This window comes from Scardinius erythrophthalmus (genome assembly GCF_964197995.2).
Source record: "Scardinius erythrophthalmus genome assembly, chromosome: 17".
Lineage (NCBI taxonomy): Eukaryota > Metazoa > Chordata > Actinopteri > Cypriniformes > Leuciscidae > Scardinius > Scardinius erythrophthalmus.
The window spans coordinates 14,203,634-14,227,767 of record NC_138237.1 but is presented as its reverse complement, the minus strand read 5'-3'; the positions used below and the strand labels follow the sequence as shown (position 1 = coordinate 14,227,767).

At 36.6% G+C, this 24,134-nt stretch overlaps 1 protein-coding gene across 1 annotated transcript; it reads right to left on the bottom strand.

The window, feature by feature from the left end:
* Window positions 1-4,560: 4,560 nt before the first annotated feature.
* Window positions 4,561-23,517, bottom strand: fam169ab (family with sequence similarity 169 member Ab). Its single transcript, XM_081390271.1, has 13 exons — window positions 23,322-23,517; window positions 17,835-17,971; window positions 15,845-15,944; window positions 15,629-15,714; window positions 14,464-14,635; window positions 13,383-13,562; window positions 10,642-10,764; window positions 10,301-10,395; window positions 9,760-9,802; window positions 9,557-9,674; window positions 7,876-8,035; window positions 7,468-7,632; window positions 4,561-6,714 (listed from the first exon to the last, which is right to left on the bottom strand). Exons 2-13 carry the CDS (start codon window positions 17,967-17,969, stop codon window positions 5,803-5,805), a joined length of 2,289 nt encoding a protein of 762 aa, XP_081246397.1. The 5' UTR covers window positions 17,970-17,971; window positions 23,322-23,517; the 3' UTR covers window positions 4,561-5,802.
* Between the last annotated feature and the right edge of the window lie 617 nt (window positions 23,518-24,134).

Here is a 24,134-nt window from a genome sequence, read left to right as displayed (position 1 = left end):
TTTCAAAGCAGCATTCAATAAATTAAACCAAACTAAAACAATCTTAGAGCCAACAAAACAAAACACCAAAAAAGTCAATAAACAAAACAAACACAAAATTTGTACATGTGAAAATCTATTGTAATTTTGTATTTATAATACTATACAATTCGAATGTGCCTGTTGCTAGGAGTGAAGTTATGCTTAACAAATTAGTGTATTTTACTACTGTCTAATAAATCAAATCAAATAAACCACCAAACAAAACAAAAAACACTACAACACTAAACAAATCACCAAACAAAACGGTCCACTAAACAAACCACCAAACAAAACAAAAACGCTACAACACTAACCAAAAACAAACACTACAATATGAAACAAACCACCAAACAAAACAAAAACACTACAACACAAAACAAATCATCAAACAAAACAGTCCACTAAACAAACCACCAAACAAAACAAAAACGCTACAACACTAACCAACCAAAAACAGGGCTGGGACGGTTACCGCATTACCGCAATACCGCGGTCACGTGACGCCTACCGCGGGTCTGAGTTCGTCACCGTCATCACAGCAAAATAAATAAATAAATAAATAAATAAACACTGGCCTTCACATGTGTTCACGTTGCAGGACCTCAGCTTTTAATTGCACGTGCTTATTTAACACAATTCTCTCACGTGAAGACCGCATTTGTAAACCCTCGCGGAGTCGCGGCAAGTGCACACTCACAGCACCAGAGAGTAATCTTGACGGCACTTGCAAGAAAATGGATAAGTAGGCTACATAATCAAATTCACAAATATTACACCATTTAAACATTATTAAAAATACATAGGCTACTGAGTTACTAAAACAATATTTGTCAAAGAATACACTTGTATGTTCACAGTTTGAACGTTCTTGTTTCCATTTGTTTAATTTCAAGATCTGAGGTGAATTATCCATTGTTGCTTTTACAGCTACAAAGCTGGAGCACTGAACGATATTCAAAGTCACATTGCATGCTTTTAACATTAAATAAAGCACATAAACACTACGAGATTATCATTGCCACACTTTGTTTGTTGTTCCAGCCGCAACGTCGCAGAAAAAAAAAAAAAAACTGGGGGAGGGGGGTTGAGGTTTAAAGCGGTTTACCGCAATACCGCGGGAATTTCTTGCTTTTCAACCGCGGTAAGAAAAAATCCATACCGTCCCAGCCCTTAACAAACACTACAATATGAAACAAACCACCAAACAAAACACAAAACAAATCATCAAACAAAACAGTCCACTAAACAAACCACCAAACAAAACAAAAACGCTACAACACTAACCAACCAAAGACAAACACTACAATATGAAACAAACCACCAAACAGAACAAAAACGCTACACTAACAAACCACCAAAAAGTCATGAAGCAAAACAAACCACCAAACAAAACAAAAAACTAAAACAATCTTGCAGCAAACCAAACAAGACAAATTACCCAAGAAATGTCTCAAAACAAAAAAACCCCAACAAAAAAAAACAAACATCTAGCTGTTGAGACTAGGATCGACATCAGAAAAATGTTGTCGACTGCCCTGATTGTATGACAATTTTAAGATTGTAAGACTCACGAATATTGTATCTGAATACACATATATTGCATGAATTCTCAGCCTGTTTTATAGGTGTCACCGTTATACCTATATAACGTGAGGATGCAACATCTGATTCCTAATAGAAATAAACAATTACATTTAAAATTTGAACGGATTTATAGAAACGACTGAATTAACCACAAAGTTCTCCAACTCTCTTACTAGGAGTCGACGGCCATCACATTCTAACGCGCGTTTCACATGTATTTTCTTTCATGCCCAACATGTTTTCAAGGTTATGACTCTTATTACTCATGCATTTAGAGACTTGCAGGTTCCCCCCCACCCTTCCTCATTCCGTGTCTCAGTGGGCTCAGGTGGGCCTGCGGAGGACCACGCAGGCCCCAATTTTCCCCCTGACTGGTTTTAACATAAGGGGTAATGTGAGAGGAGCAAGGCACGGGCTCTTCCAACCAGTCTCCTCCCCCAGAGGGAGACTCTGAGCCGGGTCACATCCCGCATGCAACCCCTCCTGCCGTGGAGAACGTGGTCTTCAGTGCCACCTTACCATTACTGCCTGCCATATCCCTCTATTATTTACTTCTCCTCCTTCTCTGTTTGCTCCCTGGAGTCTGCCAGCACCATCCCTCGTTCTGCGAGGAAGAGAAGGCAAGCAGCTCGGGGACTGAAAACGAGTCTGTATACATACACTTACTGACCGGAGCCATGCTTTGACCAAGAGCTTCATGGGCACACTAGTATATCTCAAAAAAATCTTTACGGTTTTATTACCCATATATATCTGTTGTCTTGGTCCCCCACACACACACACACAGAGAAAAGTCCATTATCACACAAGCCTTTTTGTAATGGATTTCCTTGTTTTGCTTCAGTGAGAGGGAAGAGGTGGTGGTGGAGGGGAGAGAAGCCTTCTGTTGTTGTTATAAATCACCTGCTCGTTCTCTCACACCTCTCTCCCTCCTGTTCTCCGTCCCATGCTATCCCACAATGCCCCCCTCCACCCGGCACACAATCATCCCCACAGCACAGGAACCCCCCTAGAAAGTCTCTTTCACTGCACAGCCTCTCAGCATCCCTCCTTACTTATATCTCTCTTCAGCCTTCCTCCAGCGATGTTTCATTATCTTTAAAGATTAGTTAAATTTGCACATTTTCTTTTTGATTTCTGACTCTTCGAAGGTCAAACGTTCAAGTAGTTTTACATGAGAAAACCGGAGGAAACCGAACAATTAAAAAGTAGTTTTTGCTTCACGCTAATTTGTGCCAATCAACTAGGCTATTGTGGATTTTTTTTTTTTCAGATTGAAAATTACATTACAGGGTTTTTAATTCAGCTAAAAATGCAATTTTCATTTGCAGATTTTCAACCTGTTTGGTAGTAGAACTATTTTAAGGGTTATGTTATTTTCTATTCTGTGCATACAGTATATGCAATAGTGATATGATAATTTGTTTCTACCGTAGATGCGTACATAACATGTTAACTTATCATAATACAATCAAAACAATCACAGACATAAAAAAACGAGAGCATAAAACTATACGTTAGTGATATCAAATGTTTTAAAAGGCTTGTTACATTTGATTTATTTTAGCTTTATATAACTTTAATAAGGACTGAAAATATATATTTTTAATAAATTATATTTATACTTTTCAAAATATTTGTAAATATTTCATATTATTAAATTAATTATTTAACGTTTCCTTGAAAATATTTCAAACTACAATTTATATATATATAAAAAAAAAAAATAATAGTACATGCAATAGCAATATTAAATGTTTTTATTAAAAGTGTTTTGGCTAGTAATGTTTTATCTATTTTAGCTGTAACATTAATGATGACTGAAAATAAACAAATTAATTAAAAATAATTAAATATTTTAAATTATATTTCTTATTCTAAACACTTTGTTATTAAATCAATTATTTAATACATTTTATTTTGTTTTTTTGCATATTGCAATATTTAACGGTTTAATGTGGCTATCAACATTTTTCAAAGTATTTTTAAATATTTCAATACATTAAAAAATAATTAACTTAAACCCAAATGATCTATCAAATGATAAATTACAAACAACTTATTTTTTTTTATTTTTTTCGGTTTCTTTCTCCAGAGGTTTTACCCTTTTAACACATTCTAATTTTCCCACAGCAGCCCAAAATCTCTTCTCAAGCGCAGCCCGACCATCCAGAATCCTCTGTAACCTCTCACCTCCACCTGCTCAAACCTCCTGCGTTGTCACCTCTCCTATCACCCTCTCGAAATCTGCCTCCCCTCTCCTCTCCTGCACACTTCCTCATGCGCACAGCCTTTCCTCGCTGTAGCCTGGGGCTGGGAAATCCTATTAGCCTTTACCATGGGAGAGAGCAGGAGACACATCATTAATTACACACACAAACCCACTCCTGACAGTGCCAAGCTTAATCAGCCAGGACCATAAAACACTCACACACACAGAAGCTAGTGCGCCCACACCACATACACACAGACGTACATGCAGGTACACACACACACTTGCAGAGAGATATAAACCATATAAAATTCAAAAGGTGTGAAATATGCATAAAGAGGTGGACATCTTTGTGTCTGGTTTCCATCTATTTCTCTGAAAACCTATCAAAATATCCCTTAACCAATTCTCTTTTAAGATTAGCAATGTTACACGCATATAGTCAAATGAAAACCCCATATTCAAAAGATGTGGAAATTGCCTAAAATTTGCTAAAATGGATAAAAGCAGGAAGAACAAGGTATGGTAAGGCAGAGGAAGCCAGCTGGGCGGCTTTTGTTAGAAAACACAAAAGAGGCGGAACATGCACTCTGACAAACCTTGCTTAGCAAATGATTGGCACCGAAATATCATTCAACCCTACAGCTGTAGAAAATCACTCTGCCTCATCCATATGTGTATGTTCACACAGAGCATTAATATTTATGCACTTGTGTGAAAGAAACTGAGGAGGACAAGGAACATATACAAGAAAGGTATTTATTTACTACAGGAAAATCAGTTTGAGAAAACTACTCCAGAAAAATATAGCTCAAACACCTAAAACAAGTAAATAAAGTTTAAAGCACTAAAGATTCTGATCAAAATGCTCAACTTTTCCTCTCAACAAAAAGCATGACCTTTGACTCCTTTAAGCTGAGAGAAAATCTGGAAGAATTCACATAAAATGGCGATTTCTAGTGTTCTTTCATATTTTCACCTGATATAAAATGCAAGCAACCGTCCTATTAACAGCGAGATAACGGTGAAGACAAACAACAGTCTTGAAAGAGCGTGAACAGACTCCAGCAATGGCTTTTTTTTAGCATCCAAGTGCGCCCTCATGTGGTCGCCCATATTAACCATGGAGTGTTAAAACCATAGGTTAAAACTCAAACTGTAACAATGCGAGCTTCTTTCACAGCTTAAACAAAATGTGGATGTGAAACATGTGATTTAAGAACAAGTGGGTTTAGATTTTTAAGGGGGGGAAAGGTGATGTTTAGAATTTTAAAAAAGTTTAATTGAATTCGGTAACGGCGTCAACACAAATCGTGATATTACATTTCTTAAAGTGATAGTTCACCCAAAAATTTAAATTGTCATATTTACTCGTGTATGTATGCATGGACATGCACATTCATTCACATTTTATGAAAACACACAAAAAAAAAAAACTGTAATTATCAGTGAAATTGCAGAAGGGTTTCCTTGAAACCTTACTGTTTGAGGAGACAATTAAAATTCAAATGGTTTTTAATGTTTAACACTTGTAAGAACTTGAAATATCACAAAATCAGAAACAATATTAGTGAAACTCAATTCACTGCACATCTAATATAAGATCTTCACATTATAACTGGGAAATTATGGGTAATTCGCAAGCTTAGCTGCTTTTTTTAAGCAGTGGATCAGTAAATAAGTCAATTATAAAGGTAAATCAAAAGAAAAGTGATTAAAAATCACAGTTATAACTGTTAGCAGTCAGTACTATAAATGAATGGCTGTGCTTATGACATACTAACATAAACTACTGCCTATTTTTGTTTGAATTTTGTCTTTTAGTATTAAAACAAAACCTAAACCAAAACCTAGATGTTGTAAACAACACTTGTGACAAGTATAAAAGACGATCAACACGCTCTATTCCAGTAGTGCTGCTAACTTTCATACTGTGTTTTTTTTTTTAATGTAGTGTAGTGGAGTGTCATGAAGAATAAATGTACTCAGTTTTTACTGCGTCTTTTTGCTTTTGTGGGTGTGGACTGGATCACTCTGCTTTTCCTCCGCAACACTCTCCTGTCAATCACCGGAGGCTCTTCCTCATCCTCAGAATTGTGTTTGGCAGCTTCATCTTCCTCTGTGCTCCCCTTCTCCTCTTCAGTGCTTGTGAGATTTTCCTCCTCCTCCTCTTCTTCTTCTTCATCAAACTCCTCATCGAGCACCTGTACGACCACAGCTTTGCTCAGTCTACCGGATGTGCGCTTGGGTGTTGGCGGGACTGGTTTGCCCCTGCCTCCTCTGAGAACTCGAACACCAGGAGAAGAATCATGAGTTTCGTCTGAGCTTTTCCCTTCATCATCATCTTCAGTGGTGACGGTGTCCTCCTCTTCTTTCTGGTCGTCTTTATCATCAGTCTCAGGTGGTTTCTCTTCCTCTGGCCCCTCTTTTTCAGAGTCCTCCGTGGCAGGCTGGCTTTCCTCTGTCTCGAGTGGCTCATCAGAGGCCGTCTCATCTTCTAGGTTCATAGTTGGCCCCTTGGTCTCTATAATAACCTCTTCTTCACCTGTAGAACTAGGAAAAGTGTCCGTCTCCTCCTCTGGAGCTTCTTGCTCAGGAACGGCTGGTTCCTCTGAAGCCTCACTGTCCTGCACAGAGGAAACGCACTCAATCAGGTCAGTCTGAAGGACTGGATCCTCAGGAACAGCTGGTGGATGAGTGTCCTCAGTTTCCTCAACTGCAGAAGCTGCTTCCTCTTTAACTGCAGGAGTTACTTCCTCATCTTGTTCCTCCTCAACAGGAAGAGCAACTTCTGCCTCTTCTACTTCCTGTTTCTCCTCAGTAACAAGTTCTTGGTCGATCTGCTCCACCCCTTCAGATGGTTCCTCAGACTCCTTAGGTGTGTCGATGATGTCATCCTTCATAAGACAAATGGGATAATGTGTTTAGTTCTAGTCTAATATGAAGGAGTAACATTGAAGCTCTTAATCATCATCATCAAAAAAAAAGAAAAGAAGAAGAGTAGGATTTTAACTTTGCATTGCCCATGACAATATTAACCTTATATGTTCTTTATTAAACATTTAAGATTAGCTAGTTTTTTAAAGAGTTTATCAGCACTGCCAGTAACTGAGATCTGTTGTTGGGTGCATGGTTGAAGAACATTTATTATTTATAATATACACCAATGTTTAAAAGTTCGAGGTCAAAAAGATGTGTTTTGAAAGAAATTAATACTTTATTCAGCAAGGACGCATTAAATTGATTAAAAGTAAAGACTTTAACAATGTTAAAATATTTCTGTTTCAAATAAATAATGTTCTTTTTCACTCTTTTTGAACTCAAAGAATCCTGAAAAAAATGCATCACCGTTTCCACAAAAATATTGATCACCACAACTGTTTTCTTTTAACATTGACAATAATAAGTAATGTATCTTGAGCAGCAAATAAGCATTTTAGAATGATTTCTGAAGAATCATGTGACACTGAAGACTGGAGTAATGATGCTGAAAATTCAGTTGCCATCACAGGAAAAAATTACATTTTAAAAATGTTAAAATAGAAAAGAGACATCTTACCAAGTTCAAACTTTGCAACAGTAGCTTATACAGATTGCTCAAACCATGCAACATTTCAACCTTGACCTCATACCTGAACTAAAAAGCTTACCTGTACATCTTTCTCTACCTCCATCTCCTCAGCAGCGCCATTTTGGATGACAGCTTCTGGCTCTAGTGGGCATACTTGGTCAGCCTGTGCATCCTCTGATGTGTCTGCTGACCTCTCAACATTCACTTCCTGGCTGTCACTTATTTCTCCATTGACTTCTGCCACCTTTAATGAGAGACATAGAAATTGTATACCTGAGCTTTGGGTGTGCACATATTTGCATGTGTAAAAGTTTGCATCTCTGGTACACAAAACATGCCGTTCCACAGTTTTTTTATGAACCACAAACATAATTTACATTTAATCAACTTGTTCGTCCTTACATATTATACTAAACTAACGATGAAGTAATGTACCAGGTAAGACATCCAACAAAGGTTGCCGGTGTGTTTAGCCCCCGTCCCTCACCAGAATTTCTGTGTCTGTTGCAGGAGCCTCGGCGGTCATGGCCTCCTCCACCTGGACTGAGGTTCCTTCTTCTTCTTGTTCTCCATTTTCTCCATCCCTGTGTTGTTTAGTCTCAGGTACAACAGCATCAGGTTCTGTCTCTGCTTCTGGTTCAACCAATCTAAAGACAAATTACGGATTTTAAATGACACAAAAAGACAATAAAAATAATCCAATCCTACTACATTTTTTACATTATATTTTGTGGTACAGAAATATTAAGCTGTACAACAGTTTACAACATTAATTGAGCAGCAAATCAGCATATTATAATGATTTCTGAAGGATCATGTAACACTGAAGACTGTGTAATGATGTTGGAAATTCAGCTTAGAAATAAATTACACTGCAAAATGTATTAAAATAAACTTTTTCATTTATATATTTTTTTATTAAATAAATGCAGCCTTGGTGAGCATATTAGAGACTACTTTCAAAAACATCTCACAAACCCCAAAATTTTGAATATAGTATATCATGAACTAACACTAAAAATAATGTTAAAGGGGTGGTATAATGCCCTTTTCACAAGATTTAAAATAAGTCTTTGATGTCCCCAGGGTGTGTATGTGAAGTTTTAGCTCAAAATACCCTACTGATATTTTTATATAGCATGTTAAAGTTGTCCATTTTTTAGGGTGAGCAAAAACGCACCGTTTTGTGTCTGTTCCTTTAAATGCAAATGAGCTGCTGCTCCCGGCACAGAGGGTGGAGCTTCAAGAGCTTGCACTCACACAGACATGCACTGAAAATTTCAAAAACTTTTAGCCTTTTATGTTCAAACCGGATTCAGACAATGATGGAGAGACTCAAAAAGAGGTGACAACATGTACTGTAGAATGCAACAGGACGTTTCTGAATGGTTAGTTGATGAATTTATGTAGCTTATAGTTATCTTCTAGTCCTTGATTAGCATATTCTGTCTTGATAATCTATAAATCGTGTTCCGGGGGTGGGGTTTATGTAAATTTTAGGGTTAATGATGTCACTAATCCGGGAGAAATATTGTGTAGTCCCAACCAGCCGTTAGTTGAAGTCCTTAAAAAGCGATTTCTTTAAAAGCAAATATCTCCCTTTGCTTTGAACTTTGAGCATTGTAACTTTGCAGATGTTGTTTATGGTCAAACATCAACATTACACACAAACTAAAGTTAAAAAAGTGAAATCATAATCAACCACCCCTTTAATTTATACTAATACATTACCTTTTTTAAATAATACAGCAATAGTTAGTATATTATGAACAAACATGAATTTATAATTTATAATCCAGTATTTATAAATTAACATTGCCCCATCTTAATAAATGCTGTAAATATTGTTCATCATTAGCTCATGATACCTAATGTATTAATTAACGTTAACAAATTGAACCCTACTGTAAAGTGTTTATGTGGTTTTCAGGGTGGTTTGGGTCACTCATTCCTTCATTGCATGTCTATGGGATTTTTTTCCACAGTAAAAATGCTTTTCTTGTACTATATTTTATCCGGTCAGAATTTAATTTCAACAGTTTACTATCATACCAATGGCAGAGGGTCATTTTAAGAGCCCATCTGATACAATGTGATATTATGCATTTGATCTCAGTGGCACACATGAGTAAATCCCCATTACTGCAATCTTGAGGGGTTTTAGAGACCTGCTCATTTTTTCAGGTTGGTTCTCCACGTCACTCTCTTCTGGTTCTTCCCTCTGCCTTTTCTTTTGTTTGCATTCGATGCTCCGGGTACGTGTGGAAATGGGCAAGTCGTTAATTTCTACAGCGAGAGGAAGAAAGAAAAAAGTTTTTAAAACCCACTAGAATTTAGCAGGAAAGGGTGTTTTTAGAACAAAACTTCAAACCTTCTGCTACTGTAAGATGTTTGTTGACAACCACCACATCTTCCTGTAAAACCAAAAATAAAACAAGTCACTCTTTTCAGTCAAGGGTTAACCGATTCTTTAAATATCTAAATGTAAATATTTTCTCTCACATGCAGAGGAAAAAAAGCACAACAAAGTAGGAATGTGATAAACTACATATTTGTTTTGTGAACAACTTGTTTAAAAATATCCACCAGAAACCACCAGTTTGAATGTTTTTCTTAGCAATATACTGATGCTAAACACAAACATTCAAACGTGTAACTGACAAATACTTAAGTTAGAATAAATAGTCCTTTAAAGTAAAAAAATCATAATCCTCAAAATACGTAATAAAGACCTAAATATTATTAATAAAGGGACCACTGCTATGAGTTGGTGATTTGAAGTTATACAGCCATTGTCTTGTTGTATTAAGGCGTTGAATGCTTTAAATGGGATACATTAGAGATATAAATTCTCTGAGGTATGGCATGTCTTTAGCCTTTTTGCTAAAATATTAAAGGATCTTCAAATTTACTGTGATGTCCAGGCAGCTCTCCTCAGTCATCTCCACCTCATTAACTGCAACCTCTCCATTTTTGCCTTCCTCTGCTGCCCATGAGCTATTGTTACCTGTATGGAGACAGACACAAACAATAAACCTAATATCTAACCTATAAATCAACTGTTGTTGTTGTGAAATTTAGCTGATAGTGTGATGTTACTTGCAATGAGCAATGAGATATACACTGGTAAAGGCTGGTATTTTTTTAAAACATCCTACAGCTAAAAATGCTAGCATTTTGGCAGGAATCTCGAAAGTAATATTAGAGGGTCAGTGACGTATTCGACCCAGGCATAGCCATTGCAAAAGCTTACATTGTAGTATCAAAGAGCCAAGTTTGCTTGCCACTTTCACTTTCTGGTAGGGACTTCCAACTCCTTCCACCTCCCACAGCAGATCCACATCGACTGGGTACTTGCTCAGGTACTGTCTGCATACTGGAGAACATCATACTCATCAAAATTCTTTTTATACACTTAGTAAACATATTATAGAATTTTTACTTTATAATTATAATAATATAAAGTAAAAGTAAATAATGAAATATACACATTTAAAATACAATATAGTATAGGGTCAGTAAGATTTTTTTTAAAAGAAGTCTCTTCTGCTCACCAAGGCTGCATTTATTTGATCAGAAATACAGTAAAACAGCAATATTATGAAATAATATAGCTGCAAGCAGCCATTAACGGGGCCAAGTGCAAAGAAGACAACAAACTGTGCCAACATGTCTGGGAGTGTCAGACCAACTGCAACAATGAGCAATTAAAGACATTTTAAGATGATCAAAAGATTAAAAAAATCATATATACAGTCACTAATAATATGATTTAGGCCTAATGGTTTGTCACTTTTGACCAATAGGTGAAAAAAGTAGAAAATTAAAGAAAAAGAAAATAAAGATGGCGGACAGGAAGTTTGGCTGACTATGGCAAAATTGGTATCTACGTTTTTGGCATACCCCAAGAAATATATTAAGACCTATTAAGTCATTACAATAGGCAAATGTATTCAAAAGTTATTTGCATTTTTGAAAATTTTGTTATAACTTTTTTACCACAAGGTGGCGCTGCCCCGAAACATTTTGAGTACCTTCAAGACATGGTTCCGATGACTCGTAACATGTTTCGTAACGATATGCTAATATGTTCATAAAGTATAGCATTTTATATCACAATACTGTATTGAAGTCAATGGCAATTTCATGTTTTATTCTATTATATCGCCAAAAAGAGGCACAATCCCACTATTTCTTTTTATGTGTCCTCAGAGTGAGCCCATACATGTGTGTCAAATTTGGTGAAAATATTTCATTTTGTTTTGGAGTTATAGACATTTATATGTATAAACACAAAAAAAATTATCCACACCTGACTTTGTTTGCCTTTTCTTGCCACTTACTATTACTATTTTGACATTTGGGCATTAGTGTACGACCAACAACCTATGTTTCTGAACTTCCTACGGTGGTTTCGTCTCGATCGGTGTAACGGTTTCGAAGATATTGCCAAATGTTTTTTAAGCGCTAAATCACAACGCTACACAAACCTTAAGGCGAAACCTAGCATGTTTGGTATCGTTGGATTCGGCAAGGATTCCTAAATCTCCCGTGAAAATAAGTCAACCACACTCAGAATTATAAGCATTTGAAAATGAAATTTTACCACTAGGTGGCACTGGTTCTCAGGCTCTTCTCAAGCTCCTTCAGGGCATCGTACTGATGATCAATACAGAGTTTCGTAACGATACGTTCATGCGTTCATAAAATACAGCGTTTTGGTACAAAATTAAAAATGGTTGATCTGGCCTATTTTTATGGCCTAAAATGGTTGATCTGGAAAAATTGGACATCAGTCGACTCGGCATGATGCCCTGAATCTAACGTGACCAGTTTTATGTTTTTTGGACAAACCATTCAGAAGTTATAAGCAAAAATCCGTATCTCCGGACCAGAAGGTGGCGCTGTGCCTAAACGCAGCATGTAGGCTCAGGTCATGCTTGTGATGACATGTACCAAGTTTGGTCTAAATACGATAAAGCGTTACGGAGATACAGCCTTACGTCTGTTTTCACAAGTGTTACATAAAATTAGTTTGCACGGTATTCGAGAATGGTTTGACGAATCGATATGAATTCCATCTCTTTTTGTCGGCATGGTCTGAAGATGATCTGGTTCGATTTCCATGAAAAATGCAAAATGGCGGGAAGATTTTCATGACAGAAAATGATGTTATATGGTGCATTCGAATCCTGAGCTAAGGAATCAGAGGAAAAACTTATTTTGTTTCTAGCCCGTACCGTTCGAAAGTTATTAGCATAAACATCATGAGTGAATCTTTGGAAAGTTGGTGGCGCTAGAGGGACTGAGTTAGAGACTCCAGATTTGCTATGGTGACATTTCAGACTATCCTCTATCAGTGTGCCAAATTTCATCACTTTCCCGCAAGCGATTCTATGGGCTGCCATAGACTTCCAGAGCGGAAGAAGAAATGTAAGATGAAGAAGAAGTAGAAGAAAGCTAACGATTTCAATAGGTGCCTATGCAATTTTAGTGCTTGGCGCCTAATTACAATTTCAAATAACGTTTTTGTATTTTAATACATTTTAAAAATGCAATTTATTCCCATGATGGCAAAGCTGAATTTTCAGTATCATTACTTCAGTGTCACGTGATCCTTCAGAAATCATTCTAATATGCTGATTTGCTGCTCAAGAAACATTTGTTATTTTTACCAATGTTGAAAACAGCTGTGCCATTCACTATTCTTTTGTGGAAAATAAATTTTTCCAGGACTCTTTTAATAGAAAGTTTAAAAATGTTTTATGTTATTTTAAAAGACTTAAAATGTCTTCATCTTACTGACCCCAAACGGTTTTAAACTCCCTTTTCAAAATGTGATAATCAGACAAAATGGCAAGTATCAAAACAGGTTCTCAATACAATAACATTGTGGAGTCATTTGATTACTAAAGTTCAACACCGTGAACCTCATTCAAATGTTTTTTCCTTCCTTGTAGAGAGGCATACAAAAAAGTGAAGCAGATGTCTTACCCTTTTGCATTGCCAATGTTAAAGGGTATTTTAAGCCTAGTTCATCATCTTTAAAAGAGTCCACAAAGTCCTCCAACATCTGCAAGCCATGACCGTTACCCCGGTGATCCTTCCGCACAAATATAGAGTCCATGACTGGAAGTAGGTAACACTGGCTCACAAAGGTATTACACAAGCTACCTGTGGATGAGAATGAACATCTGGAGCAAAACCACTGCATGTTTCACTGGTTTCCATCTACAATACCAGTAAAAAATAGATCTTAATCTTGAACAGTGACACTTATATTTACTACCAGTAAAACTTATATTGGATAATAATAATATCCAATATAATTAGCCACATAGAGTTATAGCCATTCCACTACATAAGAACAAGAATCATGCTTTGTTAAGTCACAATTATGACCAAAAAAAAGTACAAAATTGTGAGATAATGTCATAATTATGATATAAAAATACCGAATAATGACATAAATTATGAAAGTCATAATTATTACATAAGTCGAAATTAAGATCCCAAGTCATAGTTATGACATAAAAAGCCTAAATTATGGCAATCATAATTGTGACACGAACAATTATGATATGAAGTCAAAATTATGACATACCAAGTCATAATTATTAGATGAAAATTAATAGGTGCCATTCCTGTTTTGGAATTTAAATTTGAAAATTAAAAGGTGCCATAATTGCCTTCTCATAATTGACTCATAATGACTATTTATGTATTTATCAAAGCATGATTTTTTTTTTTCTTATGTGGCAGAAATGGGATTTTAAACGACTGCTTCTAGGTCTATCAAATCTTTCACAGGATAATAATAATAATAATAATAATAATGTTGATTTTTTAAACAGTCTTTTAACCTTCCTTTACAGGCCCAAAATCTTTAGTCCTAGGCCACATTACAGAATCTTATGAGCTTGCCTTCTTACAAGCTAGGCAACACCTGGTTTTATATCTCACTCATCCTTTAATGAAGACACTATAGATTTGTTTATGATGTAAACTTACAAAGGAGGGAAGAATGAGCAATGCATCTACCGCACTGCCACACTCTCCTGGGAGAAGGACCGACCTTTAGATTTGACAGAGTAGAAGCCCACCGCCTCTCCATTCGTCCAGAGGATTTTGGCAAAGGCATCTTCTCCGTGGCACAGGAACGGCACCTCGTTTGAACCCATTTCCGCCGTCCGGTAAATGATGCGGTTCAGCACATATAAGACTATCCTCTCGCCCACAGACCTTACCTGCCCAAACACAATTATACACAAAAGAGAATGAATGGTGTTTGAGGAACATTAGGTTTGCATGTGGCTTTTCGGGCCTTAAAGTCATGATGTAACAGAAGAAGTGGCATCTTTTCTTCTGTATTGTGATGTATGCATTTATGTGAAACTCTGTGTAAGAAAGACGTTAAACTGGACTAAATATTGGAGAAGTCTGGCATTCGACACCAGAGTGAAGCCTGTCGTTTTACTAAAAGATTATGACATTTTGATTAAAAATTAATCAAAATAACATTTGCATGGATGACTTGTTCACAATAAGATCGATAGCATGCATTTAGAAAAAAAGATTCATTCATCTCATGCCGACTTTAAGCAACAGGTGTACAACATAATGCAACAGTCAAGTAATAAAGATGACATTCCTGCAGAAGATCCAGTCTGTCTCACAGGATATTACAACACATGGAATGTGTTACGCTACACAGCACAGTGGAATGAACGAATACAAGCCCAAAAAAGATGAGTGCATTGTGCATTTTTGAGTGAGTGAGAGAAAGAGTGCCTATGTGTACATTTAGAGAACTATTTCAGGATCCTGTTGTGAGGAATTATGAAAGCAAGCCCATGTATGCAAAGCATAGAGTCTAAGACAAAGGTTCACTGTTCAGCAACAAACTACTGCCTGTTTGCAATTATTTGTTTGGCCAAACCACTACATTTCACTCCTCAAACACTCCCTATTGTTTCCTCTTCTCTCACTATAATTAAACATTCACACACATACCAAAACACATTTTATATATATATAAAAACACAAGATCATCGTAGGGGTGCTTGAGAACATTTGCAAGTCCTTAACAAGGCCTCGAAGAAAATGCCAGATTCCTGTTTTAGTGAACTTATTTTATTTGGCAAATAAGCAACCTTCTAAATAGACACTGTTCAAAGTACAAAAATGTGTCTGAATAATTTCATCAAAAACCCAAACCATTCCAAAAAATTAAAGATTACCTTTGCAAGGCCTTCTCTTGTAGGATTTGACGTTCTGAGAATATCTTCCACTGTGTACCACTGATCAGCCAAGAACAATGCCACAGCTAAGATAAAAAAAAAACAAGAAAAGGGAGAAGAAGAGAAGTAAAGAAAAATAAGAGTCTAAGAAACTGACTATCCTATAAGTCCATCCAAGATGTTATCATAGGTAAAAGGGGCAAGAAAATGGGTTACCTGTGAACTGGTCCTCAGGAGCAAACAGAGCCAGGACTTTGTGTTTGAGGTTGGTTCCATAAAGAGGAACAAACCCGACATTGGCAGGACTGATTCGGATCTAAAAGAGCCAGAAGCACAGGATTCTTAAAGGAATTTCCACATAAAAAAAAAAAGTGATTTTAAAAAAAGCACTTACATTAATTAGGGCTGCACGATTATTGTATTTTAGTTGTGATAACAATATCTGCTTCTCTCGATTAATTAAAAATAACCGTTGCAATATTGCTGGTTATTTGTCGTGAAAACGTTTTGACAATTTGTCATTTCCGTTATCTTGAATTGGTAACCAGCCTCCACTATCTTTACTGCTTGCAGTTGCCAGATGTCAAGCGCATACAGTCATGCTCAAAAGTTTACATACACCTTGCAAAATCTGCAAAATGTTCATTATTTAAAAAAAATAAGGGATCATACAAAATGCAAGTTATTTTTTATTCAGAAAAGTTTTTTTTCTTCACTTTTGAACAGGATGATGTCATCCAGATTTTTCTTATTTTGTTTAAAAAACTTTTTTTTATTTTTTTATTTAGTACTGCCCTTCGGAGGCAACATAATGTTTCCCGGAAGACAAACTAAGTACAATTTACATTGTTCTTCAAATTCCAAAAGTTCTCACCCCCCGGCTCTTAATGCATTGTGTTTCCTTCTGGAGCATCAGTGAATGTTTTAACCTTTTGTAATAGTTGCGTATGAGTCCTTCAGTTGTCCTCAGTGTGAAAAGATGGGTCTCAAAATCACAGAGTCACTACTGGAAAGGGTTCAAATATGCAAAAGATGCTGGAAAACGGAAGATTTTTCAGGACCTGAAGGACTTTTCTAAAGAACATTGGGCAGTTTAACTGCTCAGAACAAACAAGGGACTCAAGAACAACCATCACAAAAAAAAAAAAAAAACTGTGGATCATCCAGGTAATGACAAATAATATTAAGAATGAAGGGTGTGTAAACTTTTGAACAGGGTCATTTCTATAAATTCAGCTATATTTTTGTCTTGTGGACTGTATGTAAACATATTTTATGTAAGATATTCTGTCCAGTGTTTAACTTAATCTTCTTAACCCCGGTAACCATGCCCACATGCTCTCTCCGGGCTGCAAAAAAAACGCTGATCACCGATTAACATGTATGCTGAAGTTTAGCGATGTCCATTGTGAAATTCTACTTGAATGTCAATGTTTCTCTGGAATATCTGAATATTAATCGTGAATATTAATCGTGATTATATTTTTAGGCAAAATAATCGTGATTATATTTTTAGGCAAAATAATCGTGATTATCAGTTTAATCACTATCGTGCAGCCCTGACATTAAAGGGTTAGTTCACCCAAAAATGTAAATTCTGTCATCATTTACTCACCCTCATGTCATTCCAAAACCCTTCGTTCATCATCTTGTTCTCATGCGTCAAGCAGGTTCGGTTGAGCTTCCGTTTATGATCGCTGATCAATGTTTATATGTGAATAAAAGCCTAAATTCAATCTGTTCAACATATTAAGCGATCGAGTCTCTTCTGAAAATGAGGACTAAACCTCTCAATTCATATGGATTAGTTTTACGATCTCTTTATGAACTTCTTGAAGCGTCAAAGTGTCAGTTGCATAGCTGTCTATTGAGGGATAAGAAAGCTCTCGGAAGATGAACGAAAGTGAGTAGGTGAGTAGTTAATGAAAGAATTTTCATTTTTGGGTAAACTAACCTTTTAAATTTTCAGTACAAAACTTGTGTATTATTTGAGCTGTAAAGTTCCTCTCATTATGGTTGTTTTAAGTGTTATATTGCCGTGGCAAAAATAAACTTGGATAAAATTGGATATAACTTATGCAAAAAAGGGCTATATTTAGTGTTATCTGAGCTCTGGTGTGTGTGTGTGTGTGTGTGTGTGTGTGTGTGTGTGTGTGTGTGTGTGTGTGTGTGTGTGTGTGTGTGTGTGTGTGTGTGTGTGTGTTACCTTTCTGGTGCTGGGCAGGGTAAGGTATTGTGTGTTATCTGGGTTGCTGTAAATCAGTTTGTTCATGTAGCCATGGGCTGAACTTTCCAAGTCCTCATGTCTCACAGACACCAACACATCTACAGGGAACTCCATCCCTGCAGGGGTCAGAGGTCACAAAAATGACACACAAAAAAAAAAAAATCCTCAATAACGTCAATTGTTTTTTACTGATCACGGTTTAAACCCCTATTGACTTTTTTTTTTTTATTAGGTCCTTCAAGTCCTCCTTTGGGTCCATCAGCTGCATGGTATCATAAGGTTGTACAGAAAGATTTTTGCTATATAGCCATATAGGAGCTGCCATTAGTTATGAATAGAAAAAGGTTTGTTGTGAGAATGTAGGATTGATCCAAATGAGAGCCAGAAAGGTTGATGGGGAACTGCACGTTGCAATTCCTATTCTGTCAGAAATTCTGCAATCAACACTAAGCTTTGTTAAGTGTAGTTGAGCATGACAATGGACTTAAAATTTAAATCTCATATAAAAAATGTATCGCATATAATCAGATTGTGTACAGAATAATTAATTGGTCATAAGGGATGTTTACATGCTTGTAAGTGTGATGTGCATCTCTACTAATTGGATACTGAAATAAAGGTTTTGCTTCATTAAAACTCAACACTTCCACTAAAACAGCTTTCACACTAACTCATAATTCCATGCACATACTATTCCGACCATATACAAACCTAAAAAAACAAACACACACACATTTTATCCAAACAAAGCGGAGACAAAACACAAATTCATAAACAGTGTCTCTGTTCCACCAGTGCAGAAACTATCCTGAACATCACAGTTGGCTGCTGTCCATCCTCAGCTGGCCTCAATGAATCCCCTCTCAACAACTATCTGTGTCACACTGACAATCAGACCGAACAGTAGTGTGCACACACACACACACACAAATTCCCAATCACATTTACACACACCCAGGCAAGCTTCGATGCTTTAAAAAAAAAAAAAAATCATAAAAGGTCAGGGATGAGTGTAGGTGTCCATCAGAGCACCATGAACCATGATCGACCACTTTTTTTATTTGCCATAGAATTTATGAAACAATGTTCTTCTCTTGTTACAATGTTCGAGATTCTAGAGCTGTGACTTTCAAGGACACGGTGCACATACACAAGAAATCAATATTACATTTATCCTTACAAGCACATCCCACACAGTCACACGCATCAGCCTTGAGCCACAAAAACCCAACCAGGCACCAAAACACACAAACACACCCATCATATCTGGCATTCTTCCAGTGGAATGCATGATCTCTTTACATGTGCCAGAGGGGGGCGCACCACAGGACCTGAGGCTCGGAGAGGCCTGCACACGTTAGCCTCATAGCATAATTGCCTATAAGTCATTATTTTTAAATAGAACGTAGGCAATTATGCTATGAGGCTAACGTGTATGTTTCATGCAAATAAATCAAGGATCACGAGACAGAATGCACAAAAAGAGTTCAAGTTGGCATGAAACGGAAGGCATGATTTTGTCCATCGTGAATTGATTGGATCGTTGTTTTTTTGCTACTGCTGTGATCTCATCTGATTGACAGGCTGTCGTGCACTTGCGCCAGTAAACGTGACATCTTCTTTCAGATGAACACAATCGGAGTTCATTTAAAAAATATCCTGGCTCTTCTAAGCTTTATAATGGAAGTGATTGGGGGGCGAGATTTTGAAGCCCAAAAAAACTGCATCCATCCATCATAAAAAATAATCCATACGGCTCCAGGGGGTTGATAAAGGCTTTCTGAAGCGAAGCGATGGGTTTTTGTAAGAAAAACTTTAAACTTATAACTAGCTTCCGGCAAATGGCCGTATGCAGCGATTTGCTGCGAAAGAGTAACCCATTACATCCATTACGCATGACGTGATGACGAACATGGAAGCGCAGAGGATTGAGCAAAACAAAACACCGGTCACAAATTAGAAATCTAAAATGAAATTTCAGAGGATTTCGATATAAGAGAAGAGGAGCTTGAGTTTGTTGCACAGCCCTTTTTGTTTAAACCGTGGGTTCAAGCTTACAACACTCCTACATCGCGTGTTACTCTTGTGGCGCAAGTCGAATTGAGCAGTATGCGTACGGTCATCTGCCGGAAACTAGTTATTATAGCTAATAAAGTTTTAAATATGAATTTGTTTTTTTTCACAAACACATTCAGAAGGTCTTTATTAACCCCCTGGAGATGTATGGATTACTTTTATGATGGATGGGTGCATTTTTGTTGGCCTTCAAAATCTCACCCCCCATTCACTCCCATTATAAAGCTTGGAAGAGCCCGGATATTTTTAAATATATCTCATATTGTGTTTGTCTGAAAGAAGATATATACACCTAGGATGGCTTGAGGGTGAGTAAATCATGGAATAATTTAAATTTTTGGGTGAACTATCCCATTAATTATCCAACTAATATCATATAAAAAGACATTTTTTAATGCTCTCACTTTTGATTTACTGTTAAATGCAGGTTTAGCATCGGTCAAAATTAAGTTCATTAATGTGTGCAAAAGCTAAAACCAATCAATAACATGTTGTGCAACGCCGCATGTTGCGTAACAGCTGTCTACAGGAAAGGCCGGAAATAAACGGCTGGGGCCCCCAGCACACTCTGCTCTCAGTGTAGAATGTATAGAATGTGTTCAGTTACTGAGCAAACGCTCTGATATGCAGACAGAAAAAGCTTTGTCAGCTAGAACTTAAGGCACGCACACATAATGTACACATACAGGACTTTTAACTGAAGTATTTCTAAGCATAATAAGCAAAATAATTCAGGATGCACTATTGGATGTTTGGGGTAGGTAAGAGAGAAAAAAAAAATTTGTGAACTATTTTTAGTGTTCTTTTTTTTCTTTTCTTTTTTTAAAGAAAGATTTAAAGGAAAATTGTTTATTTAACATAGAAATCTTTTGTAACATTATAAATGTCTTTAGAATCACTTTTGATCAAGTTAGTGCATCCTTGCTGAATAAAAGTTTTTGTTTTTTTTAAAAAAACACACACCCCCAAACTCCCCAAAGTGTGAAAAAAAATTTACAAGCAGAAAAAACTATAGCGCATAAAATTCTAAAACCAGTGAAAATGTCTCTTCCTTAAAACACACACTATGTTTGCAACTAAGCACATATGGAGTCTAGCATTCCAAACTACCAGGGGTCTCGCTTTGGCCAAAATGAAAGCAACCCCCACTCTTGAGTGAAGCCAGCAATCCGAAACTCCTTACAATCCTGTGTCTACAGCCATGGTTCACGACGAGGGCTTTTTGAATCTATTCTTGCCTCTGTTGTAGTATCACGCACACGCAAGCAGAGCAGGTAAAGCCAATTAACTTAATCAATCCAAAGCTATAATCAGCAGGAGGGGTTATTAATGCATTACAGCCACTGCACGTGGAAGGGAAGTCATGTTGATCTAAGGCTCAGATAAAAAAACAAAACAAAAAAAAAACGTTTTTTTTAAATCTTAGAGTTGCTGATATAGTCTCTTTTATATATTAAAAATAGTAGAGGCCTGGTCATCTGACCTGAACATGGAATGGCTGGTCGTAACACACAAGCAGACAGTAAAGACTGTGTGAATGTGTGCGTGATCGCCACGGCTATCCTTTGGCTACATAACATGTGAGCCAATTCACTCATTCTCTCATACTCACAGTGTCAGAAAGAATTAGTTGTCAAGCACAAAAAGAAAATTCTGGAGGCAGTGTCTCAAGGTTAATCAACACTTATGCTGACAATTGAGGTCAAAGGCTATTAAAGACGACGCAAAACATGTTTTACTAGTTCCTAAATGCTATGCCACTGTACATATTTGGAAAAAATGGAATTAAAAAATGACAGTGAAAGTTGAAAACTCAAACTAGAGTGAAAGGAGATATAACAGACGGTGGAAAGATCCTGTTGTCATAAAAACGAGGAGGGTGTGCGTGAGAAATGTGATGTTTCTGAGGGAAGGGAGAGTTGTTTGAACTCTTGTGCTGGATTGAACAGGTTTGGTCAAAAAGAACATGACTGGAAAGCAAAACTACACAATAACTTGGAGATGAGAAGGTTTGTCTGAATTGTTTGAATCAGTTCAAAGCCAAAACAAAACTGATTTTAACAGATTGTAAAGAGACAATTAAAATAATTTGTTGATCACACGTAGATGTACTTACAGTGATTGGTTAACAAATCAAACTACATTAAATTGTGGCATACATTTTTTTACCCTGGAGGACTGGTAAGCAAAACTAAATAATTAATGAATCTTTGAACAGAACTGCTCTCTCTCTCGATCTCTTTTCTCGTTCAAAAAGAACACAATGTTCTCTTTCCATGGAAGGAGGATATGCTATGACACGACCACCTCACAAGCTCGTTATTGGAAAGAATCGGTTCTTTCGAACAGTTCGTTTCACAGAACCGGTTCAAAAACTGATTCATGTTTTATGATGGGCGTTTATTGTAATTGTGTGCAAGTTTTTTTGCAGCCATGATTCAGACATACAATTAAGTTGTAAATAAATGTATTCCATTATGGTTCAGCCTACGTTAACATCCACTATTCGTAGTCAAGTCATAATTTTCACTAGTTCATTAACTCACTCATCATCGGTTCTCATGTTTGTCCCAAAGAGTACGGATCGGTTCAGATCGGTTTTGTAACCGGTTCAAACTGAATCATGAAATTTGACTAAAGTTACGATTCGTTCACGAATTGGACATCTCTATGTCACAAATTTAGATAGACTTTATTCAAAAAATCCGATAATGGTCTAAAAAATATACAATTATAAACGAAGCATCTTTGTTTTATAATGTGCAGGATACGATTCAGACTCAGGGGGGTGTGTCAGAAAATGTGTCTAATCATGTTGCTCTACCACCAACAAAAAAACAGCGTCATGATTACATTAAAAACTAGGCTACATTTAAAAAAAAAAAAAAAAAAAAACACCCTAAAAGATTGCTTTATCACTAGCCTATTACATTCCTCAAACCGAATTTAAAAGTCTAAATGATAGTAAGATAATTATAAAGTTCATATACCCGTAATTAATATAATGACACCATTTATTGTAGGCTAAATGCACGCAGATTCAGAACTCAAAGTAGGCTAAACACGAGTTTCGTAAAGCGCGTGAGTGCGCAAGCACATCTTTTACCCAATATTTGTGCGCCTCACCTGAAGTCGCATTCACATTTTGTTCTTTGATTATAACAAAATGTCCACGAATATAATGCAACATTTCAACACAAAGTCTCAAATACGACCACTCTTGCGTGATTATGAAAGATACAACCGTAAATATATATTATATTTAATACGAGACGTCTAAATAAACTGCATCCTCCAATACTGGGCCGTGCCAGTTCAGTTCGTTTTCACAATAGGCTACTCGAGAAACTATCTGCCATGCACGCGACTGGAGGAAAACTGTCGACTCACCTTAGCCCTGCTGACGATGTGGTTTTTAAGCGTTTTAAATGTTCCCTTTTGAAGAGTGTTTTAATCCAATAGCCGATATACGCACGGAACCTCCGACTGATGTCAATAGCGTCAGCTCGGAGACGCGGTTAGCCCTGCGCGCGCACGCTAGCTTTCTACGGGGTGTGCGAGGTCTCAAACATCTCCACAAAAAAGTAAAGGATTTGAGGAATTTACTATATTTGTCTTGTGTTTAAGTGTCTTGAGAGGCAAAATATACTCCCATCTATCAAAATTCCACGAAAAAGATTGTGGTGCATTAGGTAAGGAAAGGTCAGCTTTCACAGGTTATCGTAGAATGTGACGTATAAGTGCAAGAGGATAAGTTTGTGGAGGTATAGGTGTAAAAATAGACCATAGTCTTGCATTGGCTGTCAGGTTAAAGCTGGTGTCATGTAAATCTGGTGTCCATGTAAATCTGGTGAATTTGTACAAAAATAGCTGAGCTATAGGCAGATTGAGAAATTGATTATCTGAGGGAATGCACAGTATGCTTCATAACAAATTGCTTAAGAGCAACAGAGATTATGTGATAAAGTGCCAGACAGTTAAATAAAGTACGAAATTGCTGAAAATAAATAGGCTAAATAAATAGATCAAACGGGCTGTAAAAAGTTTTTGAATATAATAAGGGTTATGTCCAATTTTGAAAAACTAAATTGAAAACATGCTTAACATTTTTTTTAACCAAAACTATTACTGAAATAAAATAAATTAAAGTTGATAAACATGACAATCAATTTAACAAAATTACTAAAACCTAAACAAAAATAC

Bases quoted from the DNA above. Each gene is read 5' to 3' on its own strand.
- fam169ab (XM_081390271.1), bottom strand. From the start codon at position 17,969: ATGGAGTTCCCTGTAGATGTGTTGGTGTCTGTGAGACATGAGGACTTG. The intron at 9,675-9,759 runs GTTTGAAGTTTT...CTCTCGCTGTAG, and splicing joins ACATCTTACAGTAGCAGAAG to AAATTAACGACTTGCCCATT. The intron at 8,036-9,556 runs GTCTCTAAAACC...ATTTGTCTTTAG, and splicing joins CAACCTGAAAAAATGAGCAG to ATTGGTTGAACCAGAAGCAG.